Below are 20,882 nucleotides of genomic sequence, written 5' to 3' on the forward strand. Positions count from 1 at the left end.
ATGGAAGACAGAGGAGATGGAAGAGAGAGGAGATGGAAGAGAGAGAGAGGATGGATTCAGTTCTTGAGCTGGCTAATGTGAGTTCTGAATTAGCTGTTGCGCTAGTGGGTATAGTGTCAGTCCAGTGTGTTCGACTACCACTATGTTAGGAGACACCTCGTTAGGAGACACCTCGTTAGGAGACACCTCGTTAAAGATATTTCTAATCACCCTGGATGGTGGCAGTGTGTGTGAGGGGGCTAAGGATGTGGGAGTGGGAGCAAGCTGTGTGTGTGTGTGTGTGTGTGTGTGTGTGTGTGACATGTGTGTGTGTGTGTGACAGGACACAATGTCTGTGTCATGTCTGTCTGTCAATGTATGTGTCTGACTGTCACTGGGAAGTCTAATGACTGTCTGTCTGTCACAATGTCTGTCTGTCTGTCGAGGAATGTCTGTCTGGTCTTTAAATAAATGTCTGTGTGAATCACAATCTGTGTGTCTGTGTGTCTGTGTGTCCATGTGTGACATCACAAACTGTGTGTCCTGTGTGTCAGATGACAAGAGCAGGACGGGGGTGAGAATTGAGGTTTTAAATCCAATATGGTGTTATGTAAACTCCTCAGGAACCAATACTTTTATGTGACCAATAGTTATCAGAAGAGCAGGACCAATAGTTATGTAGAGAAGAACAGGACCAATAGTTATGTAGAGAAGAGCAGGACCAATAGTTATGAAGAGAAGAGCAGGACCAATAGTTATGTAGAGAAGAGCAGGACCAATAGTTATGTAGAGAAGAGCAGGACCAATAGTTATGTAGAGAAGAGCAGGACCAATAGTTATGTAGAGAAGAGCAGGACCAATAGTTATGTAGAGCAGTTATCAATGAAGCAAACAGATTATTAGAGAGATTCTGAGTTCAGTTCAGCGGTTTAGGATTCTGCGTTGGATCAAACCATGCTGGACACGGTTCCAGAATATCTTCCCATGTCAATAAACTCATCCCTGTTCCCATAAATGTTTTAATAGCTTGTGAAGGAAGGGTTGTGAAGAGAGTCAATTTTATCATAGCTGTAAGAAATAAAAACTTTTTACAGTTGGGGATGGTGTGATAAATGCATCAGTGGGAGGGCCCACCGGAATACTGGGGAGTATCAGTGGGAGGGCCCACCGGAATACTGGGGAATTGATTAATGCATCAGTGGGAGGTCCAACAGGAATACTGGGGAGTATCAGTGGGAGGGCCCACCGGAATACTGGGGAGTATCAGTGGGAGGGCCCACCGGAATACTGGGGAATTGATTAATGCATCAGTGGGAGGTCCAACAGGAATACTGGGGAGTATCAGTGGGAGGGCCCACCGGAATACTGGGGAATTGATTAATGCATCAGTGGGAGGTCCAACAGGAATACTGGGGAGTATCAGTGGGAGGGCCCACCGGAATACTGGGGAGTATCAGTGGGAGGGCCCACAGGAATACTGGGGAGTATCAGTGGGAGGGCCCACGGGAATACTGGGGAGTATCAGTGGGAGGGCCCACAGGAATACTGGGGAGTATCAGTGGGAGGGCCCACAGGAATACTGGGGAGTATCAGTGGGAGGGCCCACAGGAATACTGGGGAGTATCAGTGGGAGGGCCCACAGGAATACTGGGGAGTATCAGTGGGAGGGCCCACAGGAATACTGGGGAGTATCAGTGGGAGGGCCCACAAGGAGGAATACTGGGGAGTATCAGTGGGAGGGCCCCACAGGAATACTAATGGGAGTATCAGTGGGAGGGCCCACAGGAATACTGGGGAGTATCAGTGGGAGGGCCCACAGGAATACTGGGGATTGATTAATCACATGGGAGGGCCCACAGGAATACAAGGCCCACAGGGAGTATGTCAGTCGGACAAGGGCCCATCAGGAAGAGTTGAGCTGAGGTCATGTCACATTACAAAGATGCATCACAATGTAAAAATCTTCACAATACCCCATAATGACTATTCTGAAACCCCCATGGAAATTAACTGAATACCCCATTTTGACATCACAATGCAAATGACATCACATTGTCCACATGACATCACATTACATAACATCCTCTAAAATCACATTAAGTAGTTATTTTCCAATACGTCAATCTGACATCACATAATAACATCACAATACCCCATAATGACATCACAATACCCCATAATAACTTCACAATACCCCATTCTGACATCACAATACCCCATAATGACATCACAATACCCCATAATAACTTCACAATACCCCATTCTGACATCACAATACCCCATAATGACATCACAATACCCCATAATGACATCACATTACCCCATAATAACTTCACAATACCCCATTCTGACATCACAATACCCCATAATGACATCACAATACCCCATAATGACATCACAATACCCCATAATAACATCACAATACCCATAATGACATCACAATCATAATGACATCACAATACCCCATAATGACATCACAATACCCCATAATGACATCACAATACCCCATAATGACATCACAATACCCCATTCTGACATCACATTACCCCATAATGACATCACAATACCCCATAATGACATCACATTACCCCATAATAACTTCACAATACCCCATAGTGACAAAACAAAAACAGATTTTAAAACATTTTTCCAAATTTATTAAAAACAAAAAACTGAAATATCACATTTCCATAAGTATTCAGACCCTTTACTCAGTACTTTGTTGAAGCACCTTTGGCAGCGATTACAGCCTCCAGTCTTCTTGGGTATGATGCTACAAACTTGGCACACCTGTATTTGGGGAGTTTCTCCCATTCTTCTCTGCAGATCCTCTCAAGCTCTGTCTGGTTGGATGGGGAGAGTAGCTGCACAGCTATCAGGTTTCTCCAGAGATGTTCGATTGGGTTGAAGTCCGGGCTCTGGCCACTCAAGGACATTCAGAGACTTGTGTCGAAGCCACTCCTGCATTGTCTTGGCTGTGTGCTTAGGGTTGTTGTCCTGTTGGAAGGTTAACCTTTGCCCCAGTCTGAGGTCCTGAGCGCTCTGGAGCAGGTTTTCATCAAGGATCTCTCTGTACTTTGTTCCGTTCACCTTTCCCTTGATCCTGAAGACATGAAAGGAGGGTAGTGGACATGAGAGGAGGGTAGAGGGCATGAGAGGAGGGTAGAGGGCATGAGAGGAGGGCGGAGGGCATGAGAGGAGGGCGGAGGGCATGAGAGGAGGGCGGAGGACATGAGAGGAGGGCGGAGGGCATGAGAGGAGGGCGGAGGGCATGAGAGGAGGGCAGAGGGCATGAGAGGAGGGCAGAGGGCATGAGAGGAGGGCAGAGGGCATGAGAGGAGGGTAGAGGACATGAGAGGAGGGTAGAGGGCATGAGAGGAGGGTAGAGGGCATGAGAGGAGGGTAGAGGGCATGAGAGGAGGGTAGAGGGCATGAGAGGAGGGCAGAGGGCATGAGAGGAGGGCAGAGGGCATGAGAGGAGGGCGGAGGGCATGAGAGGAGGGCGGAGGGCATGAGAGGAGGGTGGAGGGCATGAGAGGAGGAGGGCATGAGAGGGCGGAGGGCATGAGAGGAGGGCGGAGGGCATGAGAGGAGGGCGGAGGGCATGAGAGGAGGGCGGAGGGCATGAGAGGAGGGCGGAGGACAGGAAGAGAGAGGGTAGAGGACAGGAAGAGAGGAGGGTAGAGGACAGGAAGGGAGGATGGAGGACATGAGAGGAGGGTGGAGGACATGAGAGGAGGGTGGAGGACATGAGAGGAGGGTAGAGGACATGAGAGGAGGGTAGAGGACATGAGAGGAGGGTAGAGGACAAGAGGAGGGTAGAGGACAAGAGAGAGTAGAGGACAGGAAGGGAGGGTAGAGGACAGGAGAGGAGGGTAGAGGACAGGAGAGGAGGGTAGAGGGCATGAGAGGAGGGTAGAGGACAGGAGAGGAGGGTAGAGGACAGGAGGGGAGGGTAGAGGACATGAGAGGAGAGGAGAGTAGAGGACAACACCTTCAGTTGATAGTTGCTGTGTCTCTCTCTCTCCCTCCCTGTGTGTGTTATGTGTTTCTCCCTCCAGGTCCAGTTGTCCCTGTACACCTACCTGTCTGCGGAGTTCATTGGGACGTCGACCATCTACAGCACCATCCGTCGTGTTGGTACCGTGCTGCAGCTGATGCACACGCTGAAGTACTACTACTGGGTCAGCAACCCACTGGAGAGCAGTGGCATCACTCCTAAAGGACTGGGTACGTACACACACACACACACACACACACACACACACACACGCACACGCACACACACACACACACGCACACACACGCACGCACACGCACGCACGCACACAGACAGGTTACTATAACAGACAGGTTACTATAACAGACAGGTTACTATAACTGACAGGTTACTATAACAGACAGGTTACTATAACAGACAGGTTACTATAACAGACAGGTTACTAGAACAGACAGGTTACTAGAACAGACAGGTTACTATAACAGACAGGTTACTATAACAGACAGGTTACTAGAACAGAAGGTTACTAGAACAGACAGGGTTACTATAACAGACAGGTTACAGACAGACAGGTTACTATAACAGACAGGTTACTAGAACAGACAGGTTACTAGAACAGACAGGTTACTAGAACAGACAGGTTACTAGAACAGACAGGTTACTAGAACAGACAGGTTACTATAACAGACAGGTTACTATAACAGACAGGTTACTATAACAGACAGGTTACTATAACAGACAGGTTACTATAACAGACAGGTTACTAGAACAGACAGGTTACTAGAACAGACAGGTTACTATAACAGACAGGTTACTATAACAGACAGGTTACTATAACAGACAGGTTACTATAACAGACAGGTTACTATAACAGACAGGTTACTATAACAGACAGGTTACTATAACAATAACAGACAGGTTACTATAACAGACAGGTTACTATAACAGACAGGTTACTATAACAGACAGGTTACTATAACAATAACAGACAGGTTACTATAACAGACAGGTTACTATAACAGACAGGTTACTATAACAATAACAGACAGGTTACTATAACAGACAGGTTACTATAACAGACAGGTTACTATAACAATAACAGACAGGTTACTATAACAGACAGGTTACTATAACAGACAGGTTACTATAACAGACAGGTTACTATAACAGACAGGTTACTATAACAATAACAGACAGGTTACTATAACAGACAGGTTACTATAACAGACAGGTTACTATAACAGACAGGTTACTATAACAATAACAGACAGGTTACTATAACAGACAGGTTACTATAACACAGATGGGTACTTGTGTTCTTTGCTAGATCCCGTGTGGACCTGAATGAAACGTTGTGAATGACTGAATGTTTTTCTGTGTGTTGATGGAATGACTGAATGTTTTCTAAATAATGTTGTATTACCGTTTTTGTAACGTTGAATTAACATGAATTCCGTTGATGTTATATTAACGTTGTTTTAATGTTGTCTGTGTGCAGATGGACCGAGGCCGTCCCAGAACGAGATCGTCTCTCTCAGAGCCTTCATTCTGCTGTTCCTCAAACAACTCATACTCAAGGTAACATGAATGTTTTACATACTACATACAACATACTACATACAACACACTAAATACTACATACAACACACTACATACTACATACAACACACTACACACTACATACAACACACTACACACTACATACAACACACTACATACTACATACAACACACTACATACTACATACTACACACTACATACTACATGCAACACACTACACACTACATACAACACACTACATACAACACACTACACACTACATACAACACACTACATACAACACACTACATACTACATACTACACACTACATACAACACACTACATACTACACACTACATACTACATGCAACACACTACATACTACATACAACACACTACATACTACATACAACACACTACACACTACATACAACACACTACATACAACACACTACATACTACATACTACACACTACATACAACACACTACATACTACATACAACACACTACATACTACATACAACACACTACATACTACATACAACACACTACATACTACATACAACATACTACATACACCATACTACATGAAACATACTACATACAACACACTACATACTACATACTACATACAACACACCATAACTACTTCATCCAGGAGTTCCTCAAACAACTCATACTCAAGGTACTGAACTATATATAGCAGTTAATCACATTGTCTGAAAATACACTGAGAACGTCCAACACACAGCGTCTACTCTGGAGAACATCCAACACACACGTACTACTCTGACAACATCCATACACACAGCGTCATACTACATGAGAACATACTACACACAGCGTCTACTACATGAGAACGCCCAACACACACTACATGAGAACGTCCAACACACACCATAACTACTTCGTCCAGGAGTTCCTCAAACAACTCATACTCAAGGTACTGAACTATATATAGCAGTTAATCACATTGTCTGAAAATACACTGAGAACGTCCAACACACAGCGTCTACTCTGAGAACGTCCAACACACAGCGTCTACTCTGAGAACGTCCAACACACAGCGTCTACTCTGAGAACGTCCAACACACAGCGTCTACTCTGAGAACGTCCAACACACAGCGTCTACTCTGAGAACGTCCAACACACAGCGTCTACTCTGAGAACGTCCAACACACACCGTCTACTCTGAGAACGTCCAACACACTGAGAACGTCCAACACACTGAGAACGTCCAACACACTGAGAACGTCCAACACACACCGTCTACTCTGAGAACGTCCAACACACTGAGAACGTCCAACACACTGAGAACGTCCAACACACTGAGAACGTCCAACACACCGCCTACACTGAGAACGTCAACACACTGAGAACGTCCAACACACTGAGAACGTCCAACACACTGAGCGTCCAACACACTGAGAACGTCCAACACACAGCGTCTACTCTGAGAACGTCCAACACACAGAACGCCCAACACACTGAGAACGTCCAAACACACCGTCTACACTGAGAACGTCCAACACACTGAGAACGTCCAACACACTGAGAACGTCCAACACACTGAGAACGTCCAACACACCGTCTACACTGAGAACGTCCAACACACCGAGAACGTCCAACACACTGAGAACGTCCAACACACTGAGAACGTCCAACACACTGAGAACGTCCAACACACCGAGAACGTCCAACACACCGAGAACGTCCAACACACCGAGAACGTCCAACACACCGAGAACGTCCAACACACCGAGAATGTCCAACACACCGAGAATGTCCAACACACCGAGAACGCCCAACACACTGAGAACGCCCAACACACTGAGAAGCGTCAACACAACGTCTACACTGAGAACGCCCAACACACTGAGAACGCCCAACACACTGAGCGAGAACGCCCACACACAGAACTGAACGCCCAACACACTGAGAACGTCCAACACACCGAACGCCCACACACGAGAGCGTCAACACACTGAGAACGCCCAACACACCGAGAACGTCCACACTGGAGAACGCCCAACACACGTCTGAGAACGCCCAACACACTGAGAACGTCCAACACACCGAGAACGTCCAACACACCGAGAACGTCCAACACACCGTGAACGCCCAACACACCGAACGCCCAACACACACACTGAGAACGTCCAACACACCGAGAACGTCCAACACACTGAGAACGTCCAACACACACCGTCTACACTGAGAACGTCCAACACACTGAGAACGTCCAACACACCGAGAACGTCCAACACACCGAGAACGTCCAACACACCGAGAACGTCCAACACACCGAGAACGTCCAACACACTGAGAACGTCCAACACACACCGTCTACACTGAGAACGTCCAACACACCGTCTACACTGAGAACGTCCAACACACTGAGAACGTCCAACACACACCGTCTACACTGAGAACGTCCAACACACTGAGAACGTCCAACACACACCGTCTACACTGAGAACGTCCAACACACTGAGAACGTCCAACACACTGAGAACGTCCAACACACTGAGAACGTCCAACACACACCGTCTACACTGAGAACGTCCAACACACTGAGAACGTCCAACACACTGAGAACGTCCAACACACCGTCTACACTGAGAACGTCCAACACACTGAGAACGTCCAACACACCGTCTACACTGAGAACGTCCAACACACTGAGAACGTCCAACACACTGAGAACGTCCAACACACCGTCTATACTCCACGCCGTGGAGAGCGTTCTGCTGCCTGCAACATCCTTCAGCATGACCGGTTTGGCGGTGGGTCAGTCATGGTGTGGGGTGGCATTTCTTTGGGGGGCCGCACAGCCCTCCATGTGCTCGCCAGAGGTAGCCTGACTGCCATTAGGTACCGAGATGAGATCCTCAGACCCCTTGTGAGACCATATGCTGGTGCGGTTGGCCCTGGGTTCCTCCTAATGCAAGACAATGCTAGACCTCATGTGGCTGGAGTGTGTCAGCAGTTCCTGCAAGAGGAAGGCATTGATGCTATGGACTGGCCCGCCCGTTCCCCAGACCTGAATCCAATCCACCAACGCCACGTTGCACCACAGACTGTCCAGGAGTTGGCGGATGCTTTAGTCCAGGTCTGGGAGGAGATCCCTCAGGAGACCATCCGCCACCTCATCAGGAGCATGCCCAGGCGTTGTAGGGAGGTCATACAGGCACGTGGAGGCCACACACACTACTGAGCCTCATTTTGACTTGTTTTAAGGACATTACATCAAAGATGGATCAGCCTGTAGTGTGGTTTTCCACTTTAATTTTGAGTGTGACTCCAAATCCAGACCTCCATGGGTTGATAAATTTGATTTCCATTGATAATTTTTGTGATTTTGTTGTCAGCACATTCAACTATATAAAGGGAAAAGTATTTAATACAAATATTTTCATTCATTCAGATCTAGGATGTGTTATTTTAGTTTTCCCTTTATTTGTTTGAGCAGTGTAGTATCCAGTTTACATAGAGTCCAGTGAAGTTCCTTCTTGGTGTCTGTTTGAGGGGGAATGTATACAGCTGTGACTATAATTGACTAGAATTCTCTTGGTAGGTAGAATTGCCAGCCCTTCCTCTTCCCAGAGAGGTGATTATCTCTGTCGGCGCGATGCTTGGAGAAGCACAGTGGCTGAACCGATTCTGATTCTGTTTCCGTGAAACATAGAATGTTACCATCTCTGATGTCTCTATGGAAGGCAACCGTAGATTTTTCGTCTACCTTGTTGTCAAGAGACTGGACATTGGAGAATACTCTGGAACCTGACCATCAGCCCCTTCTGCGGCGCCGTTGTTTTGGGTCTCCGGCTGGGATCCGATCCGTTGTCCTGGGTGGTGGTCCATACAGAGGATCTGATCCATTGTCCAATGTTATCATTGACCTTTCCGATACGTAGTTCTGTTCTTGGGCACCATAAAGCTCTGTGATGAAGACATCTTTTTCATGTCACTCCTCCTCTCCAATCCTCTCTTCTCTCCACTCTCTCCTATTCTCTCTTCTCCTCTCTCTCTTCTCCTCTCTCTCTTCTCCTCTCTCTCTTCTCCTCTATCTCCTCCTATCTCTCTCTCCTCCTCTCCCCCTCTCCTCCTATCTCTCTCTCCTCCTCTCTCTCTCCTCTCTCTCTCCTCCCTCCTCTCTCTCCTCCCCTCCTCTCTCCTCCTCTCTCTCCTCCTCTCTCTCTCCTCTCTCTCCCCCTCTCTCTTCCTCCTCTCTCTCCCCCTCTCTCTCCTCCTCTCTCTCCCCCTCTCTCCTCTCCTCTCTTCCCTCTCCTCTCTCCTCCTCTCTCTTCTCCTCTCTCTCCTCTCTCTCTCTCTCTCTCTTCCCTCTCTCTCTCCTCCTCTCCCCTCCTCCTCTCTCCTCCTCTCTCTCTCCTCTCTCTCCTCCTCTCTCTCCTCCTCCTCTCTCCCCTCTCTCTCCTCCTCTCTCTCCTCTCTCTTCCCCTCTCTCTCCTCCTCTCTCTTCTCCTCTCTCTCCCCCTCTCTCTCCCCCTCTCTCTCCTCTCTCTCTCTCCTCCTCCTCTCTTCTCCTCTCTCTCCCCTCTCTCTCTCCTCCTCCTCTCTCTCCCCTCTCTCTCCTCCTCTCTCTCCCCTCTCTCTTCCTCCTCTCTCTCCTCCTCTCTCTTCTCCTCTCTCCTCCGCTCTCTCCCCCTCTCTCTCCTCTCTTCTACTCTCCTCACTCTGTTGGTTTGTTTACTTGTCTGTCTGTCTGTCTGTTTGTTTGTCTCAAGCCCCCTGGGGGAGTTCTGGGTAATCGGAGGTGTGAAGAATTGTATTATGGACCAGTGCTCTAAAAAGTGTGTGTGTGTGTGTGTGTGTGTTGTTGACAGGAAGTGGTTAATGTGGTTAATATGGTTGCCAACGCCTCTCATCTGTTAAAAATCATTTTCACTTTATCCCTCTTTCCCCCCTTTTGACTTTTTCATTGTTGTTTCTGGTGAATCATGTCTCTCTCTCCGTCCTCTGTAGCTGCGGGTGTTTTAAAAAACCCAAACAGTAAACACACACATTTTCATAAATGTAATTGTTTCCACTCTGAGATGCCTGAGGGCTTTATTTATTTATTTAAATATTTTAAATTGAACCTTTATGTGAAAACAAGTTCTTGTTTACAATGACGGCCAAACCCGAGCCAATTGTGCTATTGGACTGCCAATCACGGCCGGATGTGATACAGCCTGGATTCAAACCAGGGAGTGACGCCTCTTGCACTGAGATGCAGTGTCTTAGACCACTGCGCCACTCTGGACCCCACAATGAAGAAAACGCCCACAATGAAGAAAACGCCCACAGGGTCTGTAGTAGGGTGTCCGCAAATCGAATTGTTTCAACTAATTATTTTTAAGTAACGAACAAATAAATAAATAATTAATAAATATTTAAAAATATACATATATATTATAATAAATCTATCTCCAAGTTGAGAAAACGTATGAAAAAAATCAGTACATTTAAAAGTGTCTTGTCTCACATGTTCATTCAACTATTTGAGTATTTTATCTAAAAAATGACTGGTCACACAAACAGTGCTTTTAACAACCAATGTTTTCAACATATTTGACACACGTTGACATAAATTATTTTTATTGCGCGTGTTCATTTATACAGTCATTAGTATTTAACATGTCCTCACCTGGGATTTGACCTCACAGCTATTCCAATCTTCCTGCTAGGCCACTATACTATTAGTTCTCCCTCTCATCATTCATTTAATTTCTGTCTCTCTGTCTCTCTGTCTCTCTCTCTCTCTCTCTCTCTCTCTCTCTCTCTCTCTCTCTCTCTCTCTCTCTCTCTCTCTCTCTCTCTCTCTCTCTCTCTCTCTGTCTCTCTGTCTCTCTGTCTCTCTGTCTCTCTCTCTCTCTCTGTCTCTCTGTCTCTCTGTATTCCCAGGATCGGGGTGTGAAGGAAGATGAGCTACAGAGCATCCTGAACTACTTGCTGACCATGCATGAGGTAAACACAACTGTAATTTAATTTCTCTCTCTCTCTCTCTCTCTGTCTCTCTGTCTCTCTGTCTCTCCCTCTCTGTCTCTCTCTCTCTCTCTCTCTCTCTCTCTCTCTTTAAGGGTTTTATTGTCATGGGACATTGCCAAAGTAAGTGAAGTAGATAATAAACAAAAGTGAAATAAACTATAAAAAAATGAACAGTAATCATTACACTCACTAAAGTTCCAAAAGAATAAAGACATTTAAATGTCATATTATGTCTATATACAGTGTTGTAATAGTCTCTCTCACTCCCTCTCCCCCCACCCTCTCCCTCTCTCTCTTTATATATATATATATATATATATATATAATCTCCAGGATGACAATATCCATGATGTTCTTCAGTTGTTGGTGGCTCTGATGTCAGAACACCCAGCCTCCATGATTCCAGCCTTCGACCAGAGGAACGGCATACGGTATATACACACACCACACACACAGGTAGAAGGACAGCCAAACAGGATATAATACAGGATACAGGAACAGGATATGATACAGGAACAGGATATGATACAGGATACAGGAACAGGATATGATACAGGATACAGGATATGATACAGGATACAGGAACAGGATATGATACAGGATACAGGATATGATACAGGATACAGGAACAGGATATGATACAGGAACAGGATATGATACAGGATACAGGAACAGGATATGATACAGGATACAGGATATGATACAGGAACAGGATATGATACAGGATACAGGAACAGGATATCATACAGGATATGATACAGGATACAGGAACAGGATATGATACAGGATACAGGAACAGGATATGCTACAGGAACAGGATATGATACAGGAACAGAATATAATACAGGATATGATACAGGATACAGGATATGATACATGATACAGGAACAGGATATCATACAGGATATGATACAGGATACAGGAACAGGATATGATACAGGAACAGGATAAAATACAGGATACAGGAACAGGATATGATACAGGATACAGGAACAGGATATGATACAGGAACAGGATAAAATACAGGATACAGGAACAGGATATGATACAGGATACAGGAACAGGATATGATACATGATACAGGAACAGGATATAATACAGGATACAGGAACAGGATATGATACAGGATACAGGAACAGGATATGATACATGATACAGGAACAGGATATAATACAGGATACAGGAACAGGATATGATACAGGATACAGGATATGATACAGGATACAGGATACAGGATACAGGAACAGGATATGATACAGGATACAGGAACAGGATATGATACAGGATACAGGATATGATACAGGATACAGGAACATGATATGATACAGGAACAGGATATGATACAGGATATGATACAGGATATGATACAGGATACAGGAACAGGATATAATACAGGAACATAATATGATACTGTATGGTGTCTGTCTGATTGTATGGTGTCTGTCTGACTGTATGGTGTCTGTCTGACTGTATGGTGTCTGTCTGACTGTATGGTGTCTGGTTGATATGATACAGGATATGATACAGGATATGATACAGGATACAGGAACAGGATATAATACAGGAACATAATATGATACTGTATGGTGTCTGTCTGATTGTATGGTGTCTGTCTGACTGTATGGTGTCTGTCTGACTGTATGGTGTCTGTCTGACTGTATGGTGTCTGGTTGACTGTCTGGCTGTATGGTGTCTGGCTGTCTGTCTGACTGTATGGTGTCTGGCTGACTGTCTGACTGTATGGTGTCTGTCTGTCTGGCTGACTGTATGGTGTCTGGCTGACTGTCTGACTGTATGGTGTCTGTCTGTCTGGCTGACTGTCTGACTGTATGGTGTCTGGCTGACTGTATGGTGTCTGGCTGACTGTATGGTGTCTGGCTGACTGTCTGACTGTATGGTGTCTGGCTGACTGTCTGACTGTATGGTGTCTGGTTGACTGTCTGACTGTATGGTGTCTGGTTGACTGTCTGACTGTATGGTGTCTGGCTGACTGTCTGACTGCATGGTGTCTGTCTGACTGTATGGTGTCTGGCTGACTGTATGGTGTCTGGCTGACTGTCTGGTGTCTGGCTGACTGTCTGACTGTATGGTGTCTGGCTGACTGTCTGACTGTATGGTGTCTGGTTGACTGTCTGGCTGTATGGTGTCTGGCTGACTGTCTGACTGTATGGTGTCTGGCTGACTGTATGGTGTCTGGCTGATTCTCTGACTGTCTGACTGTATGGTGTCTGGCTGACTGTCTGACTGTATGGTGTCTGGCTGACTGTCTGACTGTATGGTGTCTGTCTGACTGTATGGTGTCTGGCTGACTGTATGGTGTCTGGTTGACTGTCTGGCTGTATGGTGTCTGGCTGTCTGTCTGACTGTATGGTGTCTGTCTGACTGTATGGTGTCTGGCTGACTGTCTGACTGTATGGTGTCTGTCTGTCTGGCTGACTGTCTGACTGTATGGTGTCTGGCTGACTGTATGGTGTCTGGCTGACTGTATGGTGTCTGGCTGACTGTCTGACTGTATGGTGTCTGGCTGACTGTCTGACTGTATGGTGTCTGGCTGACTGTCTGACTGTATGGTGTCTGTCTGACTGTATGGTGTCTGTCTGACTGTATGGTGTCTGGTTGACTGTCTGGCTGTATGGTGTCTGGCTGTCTGTCTGACTGTATGGTGTCTGGCTGACTGTCTGACTGTATGGTGTCTGTCTGTCTGGCTGACTGTCTGACTGTATGGTGTCTGGCTGACTGTATGGTGTCTGGCTGACTGTCTGACTGTATGGTGTCTGTCTGTCTGGCTGACTGTCTGACTGTATGGTGTCTGGCTGACTGTATGGTGTCTGGCTGACTGTATGGTGTCTGGCTGACTGTCTGACTGTATGGTGTCTGGCTGACTGTCTGACTGTATGGTGTCTGGTTGACTGTCTGACTGTATGGTGTCTGGTTGACTGTCTGACTGTATGGTGTCTGGTTGACTGTCTGACTGTATGGTGTCTGGCTGACTGTCTGACTGGATGGTGTCTGGCTGACTGTCTGACTGCATGGTGTCTGGCTGACTGTATGGTGTCTGGCTGACTGTCTGGTGTCTGGCTGACTGTCTGACTGTATGGTGTCTGGCTGACTGTCTGACTGTATGGTGTCTGGTTGACTGTCTGGCTGTATGGTGTCTGGCTGACTGTCTGACTGTATGGTGTCTGGCTGACTGTATGGTGTCTGGCTGACTCTCTGACTGTCTGACTGTATGGTGTCTGACTGTCTGACTGACTGTCTGACTGTATGGTGTCTGGCTGACTGTCTGACTGTATGGTGTCTGTCTGACTGTATGGTGTCTGGTTGACTGTCTGACTGTATGGTGTCTGGCTGACTGTCTGACTGTATGGTGTCTGGTTGACTATCTGACTGTATGGTGTCTGGTTGACTGTCTGACTGTATGCTGTCTTGCTGACTGTCTGACTGTATGGTGTCTGGCTGACTGTCTGACTGTATGGTGTCTGGTTGACTATCTGACTGTATGGTGTCTGGTTGACTGTCTGACTGTATGCTGTCTTGCTGACTGTCTGACTGCATGGTGTCTGGCTGACTGTATGGTGTCTGGCTGACTGTATGGTGTCTGGTTGACTGTCTGACTGTATGGTGTCTGTCTGACTGTATGGTGTCTGGCTGACTGTCTGACTGTATGGTGTCTGGTTGACTGTATGGTGTCTGGCTGACTGTATGGTGTCTGGCTGACTGTCTGACTGTATGGTGTCTGGCTGACTGTCTGACTGTATGGTGTCTGGCTGACTGTATGGTGTCTGGCTGACTGTATGGTGTCTGGCTGACTGTATGGTGTCTGGTTGACTGTCTGGCTGTATGGTGTCTGGCTGTCTGTCTGACTGTATGGTGTCTGGCTGACTGTCTGACTGTATGGTGTCTGTCTGTCTGGCTGACTGTCTGACTGTATGGTGTCTGGCTGACTGTATGGTGTCTGGCTGACTGTCTGACTGTATGGTGTCTGTCTGTCTGGCTGACTGTCTGACTGTATGGTGTCTGGCTGACTGTATGGTGTCTGGCTGACTGTATGGTGTCTGGCTGACTGTCTGACTGTATGGTGTCTGGCTGACTGTCTGACTGTATGGTGTCTGGTTGACTGTCTGACTGTATGGTGTCTGGTTGACTGTCTGACTGTATGGTGTCTGGCTGACTGTCTGACTGCATGGTGTCTGGCTGACTGTATGGTGTCTGGCTGACTGTATGGTGTCTGGCTGACTGTCTGGTGTCTGGCTGACTGTCTGACTGTATGGTGTCTGGCTGACTGTCTGACTGTATGGTGTCTGGTTGACTGTCTGGCTGTATGGTGTCTGGCTGACTGTCTGACTGTATGGTGTCTGGCTGACTGTATGGTGTCTGTCTGACTGTATGGTGTCTGGCTGACTGTATGGTGTCTGGTTGACTGTCTGGCTGTATGGTGTCTGGCTGTCTGTCTGACTGTATGGTGTCTGACTGTATGGTGTCTGGCTGACTGTCTGACTGTATGGTGTCTGTCTGGCTGACTGTCTGACTGTATGGTGTCTGGCTGACTGTATGGTGTCTGGCTGACTGTATGGTGTCTGGCTGACTGTCTGACTGTATGGTGTCTGGCTGACTGTCTGACTGTATGGTGTGTGGCTGACTGTCTGACTGTATGGTGTCTGGCTGACTGTCTGGCTGACTGTCTGGTGTCTGGCTGACTGTCTGACTGTCTGGTGTCTGGCTGACTGTCTGACTGTATGGTGTCTGGTTGACTGTCTGACTGTATGGTGTCTGTCTGACTGTCTGACTGTATGGTGTCTGTCTGACTGTCTGGCTGACTGTCTGACTGTATGGTGTCTGGCTGACTGTCTGACTGTATGGTGTCTGGCTGACTGTCTGACTGTATGGTGTCTGGTTGACTGTCTGACTGTATGGTGTCTGGCTGACTGTCTGACTGTATGGTGTCTGGCTGACTATCTGGTGTCTGGCTGACTGTCTGACTGTATGGTGTCTGGCTGACTGTATGGTGTCTGGCTGACTGTCTGACTGTATGGTGTCTGGCTGACTGTCTGACTGTATGGTGTCTGGCTGACTGTATGGTGTCTGGCTGACTGTATGGTGTCTGGTTGACTGTCTGACTGTATGGTGTCTGGCTGTCTGTCTGACTGTATGGTGTCTGGCTGACTGTCTGACTGTATGGTGTCTGTCTGTCTGGCTGACTGTCTGACTGTATGGTGTCTGGCTGACTGTATGGTGTCTGGCTGACTGTCTGACTGTATGGTGTCTGTCTGTCTGGCTGACTGTCTGACTCTATGGTGTCTGGCTGACTGTCTGACTGTATGGTGTCTGGTGACTGTCTGACTGTATGGTGTCTGGTTGACTGTCTGACTGTATGGTGTCTGGTTGACTGTCTGACTGTATGGTGTCTGGCTGACTGTCTGACTGCATGGTGTCTGGCTGACTGTATGGTGTCTGGCTGACTGTATGGTGTCTGGCTGACTGTCTGGTGTCTGGCTGACTGTCTGACTGTATGGTGTCTGGCTGACTGTCTGGTGTCTGGCTGACTGTCTGACTGTATGGTGTCTGGCTGACTGTCTGACTGTATGGTGTCTGGTTGACTGTCTGGCTGTATGGTGTCTGGCTGACTGTCTGACTGTATGGTGTCTGGCTGACTGTATGGTGTCTGGCTGACTCTCTGACTGTCTGACTGTATGGTGTCTGGCTGACTGTCTGACTGTATGGTGTCTGGCTGACTGTCTGACTGTATGGTGTCTGTCTGACTGTATGGTGTCTGGTTGACTGTCTGACTGTATGGTGTCTGGCTGACTGTCTGACTGTATGGTGTCTGGTTGACTATCTGACTTTATGGTGTCTGGTTGACTGTCTGACTGTATGGTGTCTTGCTGACTGTCTGACTGCATGGTGTCTGGCTGACTGTATGGTGTCTGGCTGACTGTATGGTGTCTGGTTGACTGTCTGGCTGTATGGTGTCTGGCTGTCTGTCTGACTGTATGGTGTCTGTCTGACTGTATGGTGTCTGGCTGACTGTCTGACTGTATGGTGTCTGGCTGACTGTCTGACTGTATGGTGTCTGGCTGACTGTATGGTGTCTGGCTGACTGTATGGTGTCTGGCTGACTGTCTGACTGTATGGTGTCTGGCTGACTGTCTGACTGTATGGTGTCTGGCTGACTGTCTGACTGTATGGTGTCTGGCTGACTGTATGGTGTCTGGTTGACTGTCTGGCTGTATGGTGTCTGGCTGTCTGTCTGACTGTATGGTGTCTGTCTGTCTGGCTGACTGTCTGACTGTATGGTGTCTGGCTGACTGTCTGACTGTATGGTGTCTGTCTGTCTGGCTGACTGTCTGACTGTATGGTGTCTGGCTGACTGTATGGTGTCTGGCTGACTGTATGGTGTCTGGCTGACTGTCTGACTGTATGGTGTCTGGTTGACTGTCTGACTGTATGGTGTCTGGTTGACTGTCTGACTGTATGGTGTCTGGCTGACTGTCTGACTGTATGGTGTCTGGCTGACTGTATGGTGTCTGGCTGACTGTCTGGTGTCTGGCTGACTGTCTGACTGTATGGTGTCTGGCTGACTGTCTGACTGTATGGTGTCTGGTTGACTGTCTGGCTGTATGGTGTCTGGCTGACTGTCTGACTGTATGGTGTCTGGCTGACTGTATGGTGTCTGGCTGACTCTCTGACTGTCTGACTGTATGGTGTCTGGCTGACTGTCTGACTGTATGGTGTCTGGCTGACTGTCTGACTGTATGGTGTCTGTCTGACTGTATGGTGTCTGGTTGACTGTCTGGTGTCTGGCTGACTGTCTGACTGTATGGTGTCTGGTTGACTATCTGACTGTATGGTGTCTGGTTGACTGTCTGACTGTATGGTGTCTTGCTGACTGTCTGACTGCATGGTGTCTGGCTGACTGTATGGTGTCTGGCTGACTGTATGGTGTCTGGCTGACTCTCTGACTGTCTGACTGTATGGTGTCTGGCTGACTGTCTGACTGTATGGTGTCTGGTTGACTGTCTGGCTGTATGGTGTCTGGCTGTCTGTCTGACTGTATGGTGTCTGTCTGACTGTATGGTGTCTGGCTGACTGTCTGACTGTATGGTGTCTGTCTGTCTGGCTGACTGTCTGACTGTATGGTGTCTGGCTGACTGTATGGTGTCTGGCTGACTGTATGGTGTCTGGCTGACTGTCTGACTGTATGGTGTCTGGCTGACTGTCTGACTGTATGGTGTCTGTCTGACTGTCTGACTGTATGGTGTCTGTCTGACTGTATGGTGTCTGGCTGACTGTCTGGTGTCTGGCTAACTGTCTGGTGTCTGGCTGACTGTCTGGTGTCTGGCTGACTGTATGGTGTCTGGTTGACTGTCTGACTGTATGGTGTCTGTCTGACTGTCTGACTGTATGGTGTCTGTCTGACTGTATGGTGTCTGGCTGACTGTATGGTGTCTGTCTGTCTGGCTGACTGTCTGACTGTATGGTGTCTGGTTGACTGTCTGACTGTATGGTGTATGGTTGACTGTCTGACTGTATGGTGTCTGTCTGACTGTCTGACTGTATGGTGTCTGGTTGACTGTCTGACTGTATGGTGTCTGGTTGACTGTCTGACTGTATGGTGTCTGGCTGACTGTCTGACTGCATGGTGTCTGGCTGACTGTATGGTGTCTGGCTGACTGTATGGTGTCTGGCTGACTCTCTGACTGTCTGACTGTATGGTGTCTGTCTGACTGTCTGACTGTATGGTGTCTGGTTGACTGTCTGACTGTATGGTGTCTGGCTGACTGTCTGACTGTATGGTGTCTGGCTGACTCTCTGACTGTATGGTGTCTGGTTGACTGTCTGACTGTATGGTGTATGGTTGACTGTCTGACTGTATGGTGTCTGTCTGACTGTCTGACTGTATGGTGTCTGGTTGACTGTCTGACTGTATGGTGTCTGGTTGACTGTCTGACTGTATGGTGTCTGGTTGACTGTCTGACTGTATGGTGTCTGGCTGACTGTCTGACTGCATGGTGTCTGGCTGACTGTATGGTGTCTGGCTGACTGTATGGTGTCTGGCTGACTCTCTGACTGTCTGACTGTATGGTGTCTGTCTGTCTGTCTGTCTTACTCTATGGTGTCTGGTTGACTGTCTGACTGTATGGTGTCTGGCTGACTGTCTGACTGTATGGTGTCTGGCTGACTATCTGGTGTCTGGCTGACTGTCTGACTGTATGGTGTCTGGCTGACTGTATGGTGTCTGGCTGACTGTCTGACTGTATGGTGTCTGGCTGACTGTCTGACTGTATGGTGTCTGGCTGACTGTATGGTGTCTGGCTGACTGTATGGTGTCTGGTTGACTGTCTGGCTGTATGGTGTCTGGCTGTCTGTCTGACTGTATGGTGTCTGGCTGACTGTCTGACTGTATGGTGTCTGTCTGTCTGGCTGACTGTCTGACTGTATGGTGTCTGGCTGACTGTATGGTGTCTGGCTGACTGTCTGACTGTATGGTGTCTGTCTGGCTGACTGTCTGACTGTATGGTGTCTGGCTGACTGTATGGTGTCTGGCTGACTGTATGGTGTCTGGCTGACTGTCTGACTGTATGGTGTCTGGTTGACTGTCTGACTGTATGGTGTCTGGCTGACTGTCTGACTGTATGGTGTCTGGCTGACTGTCTGACTGTATGGTGTCTGTCTGACTGTATGGTGTCTGGTTGACTGTCTGACTGTATGGTGTCTGGCTGACTGTCTGACTGTATGGTGTCTGGCTGACTGTATGGTGTCTGGCTGACTGTCTGACTGTATGGTGTCTGGCTGTCTGTCTGACTGTATGGTGTCTGGCTGACTGTCTGACTGTATGGTGTCTGTCTGTCTGGCTGACTGTATGGTGTCTGGCTGACTGTATGGTGTCTGGCTGACTGTCTGACTGTATGGTGTCTGTCTGTCTGGCTGACTGTCTGACTGTATGGTGTCTGGCTGACTGTATGGTGTCTGGCTGACTGTATGGTGTCTGGCTGACTGTCTGACTGTATGGTGTCTGTCTGACTGTCTGACTGTATGGTGTCTGGTTGACTGTCTGACTGTATGGTGTCTGGTTGACTGTCTGACTGTATGGTGTCTGGCTGACTGTCTGACTGCATGGTGTCTGGCTGACTGTATGGTGTCTGGCTGACTGTATGGTGTCTGGCTGACTGTCTGGTGTCTGGCTGACTGTCTGACTGTATGGTGTCTGGCTGACTGTCTGACTGTATGGTGTCTGGTTGACTGTCTGGCTGTATGGTGTCTGGCTGACTGTCTGACTGTATGGTGTCTGGCTGACTGTATGGTGTCTGGCTGACTCTCTGACTGTCTGACTGTATGGTGTCTGGCTGACTGTCTGACTGTATGGTTTCTGG

General features: G+C 47.8%; 1 protein-coding gene across 1 annotated transcript in view; it reads left to right on the plus strand.

Annotated features, from left to right (window-relative positions):
- LOC115125062 (neurobeachin-like) overlaps positions 1 to 20,882 on the plus strand; it is a 63,834-nt gene that overhangs the window by 36,484 nt on the left and 6,468 nt on the right. Inside the window, exons 12-15 of the mRNA XM_065023425.1 lie at positions 4,041 to 4,209; positions 5,478 to 5,557; positions 11,428 to 11,490; positions 11,845 to 11,942. Of these exons, the coding sequence (XP_064879497.1) occupies positions 4,041 to 4,209; positions 5,478 to 5,557; positions 11,428 to 11,490; positions 11,845 to 11,942 (410 nt within the window). The remainder of the gene's footprint in view (positions 1 to 4,040; positions 4,210 to 5,477; positions 5,558 to 11,427; positions 11,491 to 11,844; positions 11,943 to 20,882) is intronic.

The sequence above is a fragment of the Oncorhynchus nerka genome, linkage group LG10 (assembly GCF_034236695.1).
Source record: "Oncorhynchus nerka isolate Pitt River linkage group LG10, Oner_Uvic_2.0, whole genome shotgun sequence".
Taxonomy (NCBI): domain Eukaryota; kingdom Metazoa; phylum Chordata; class Actinopteri; order Salmoniformes; family Salmonidae; genus Oncorhynchus; species Oncorhynchus nerka.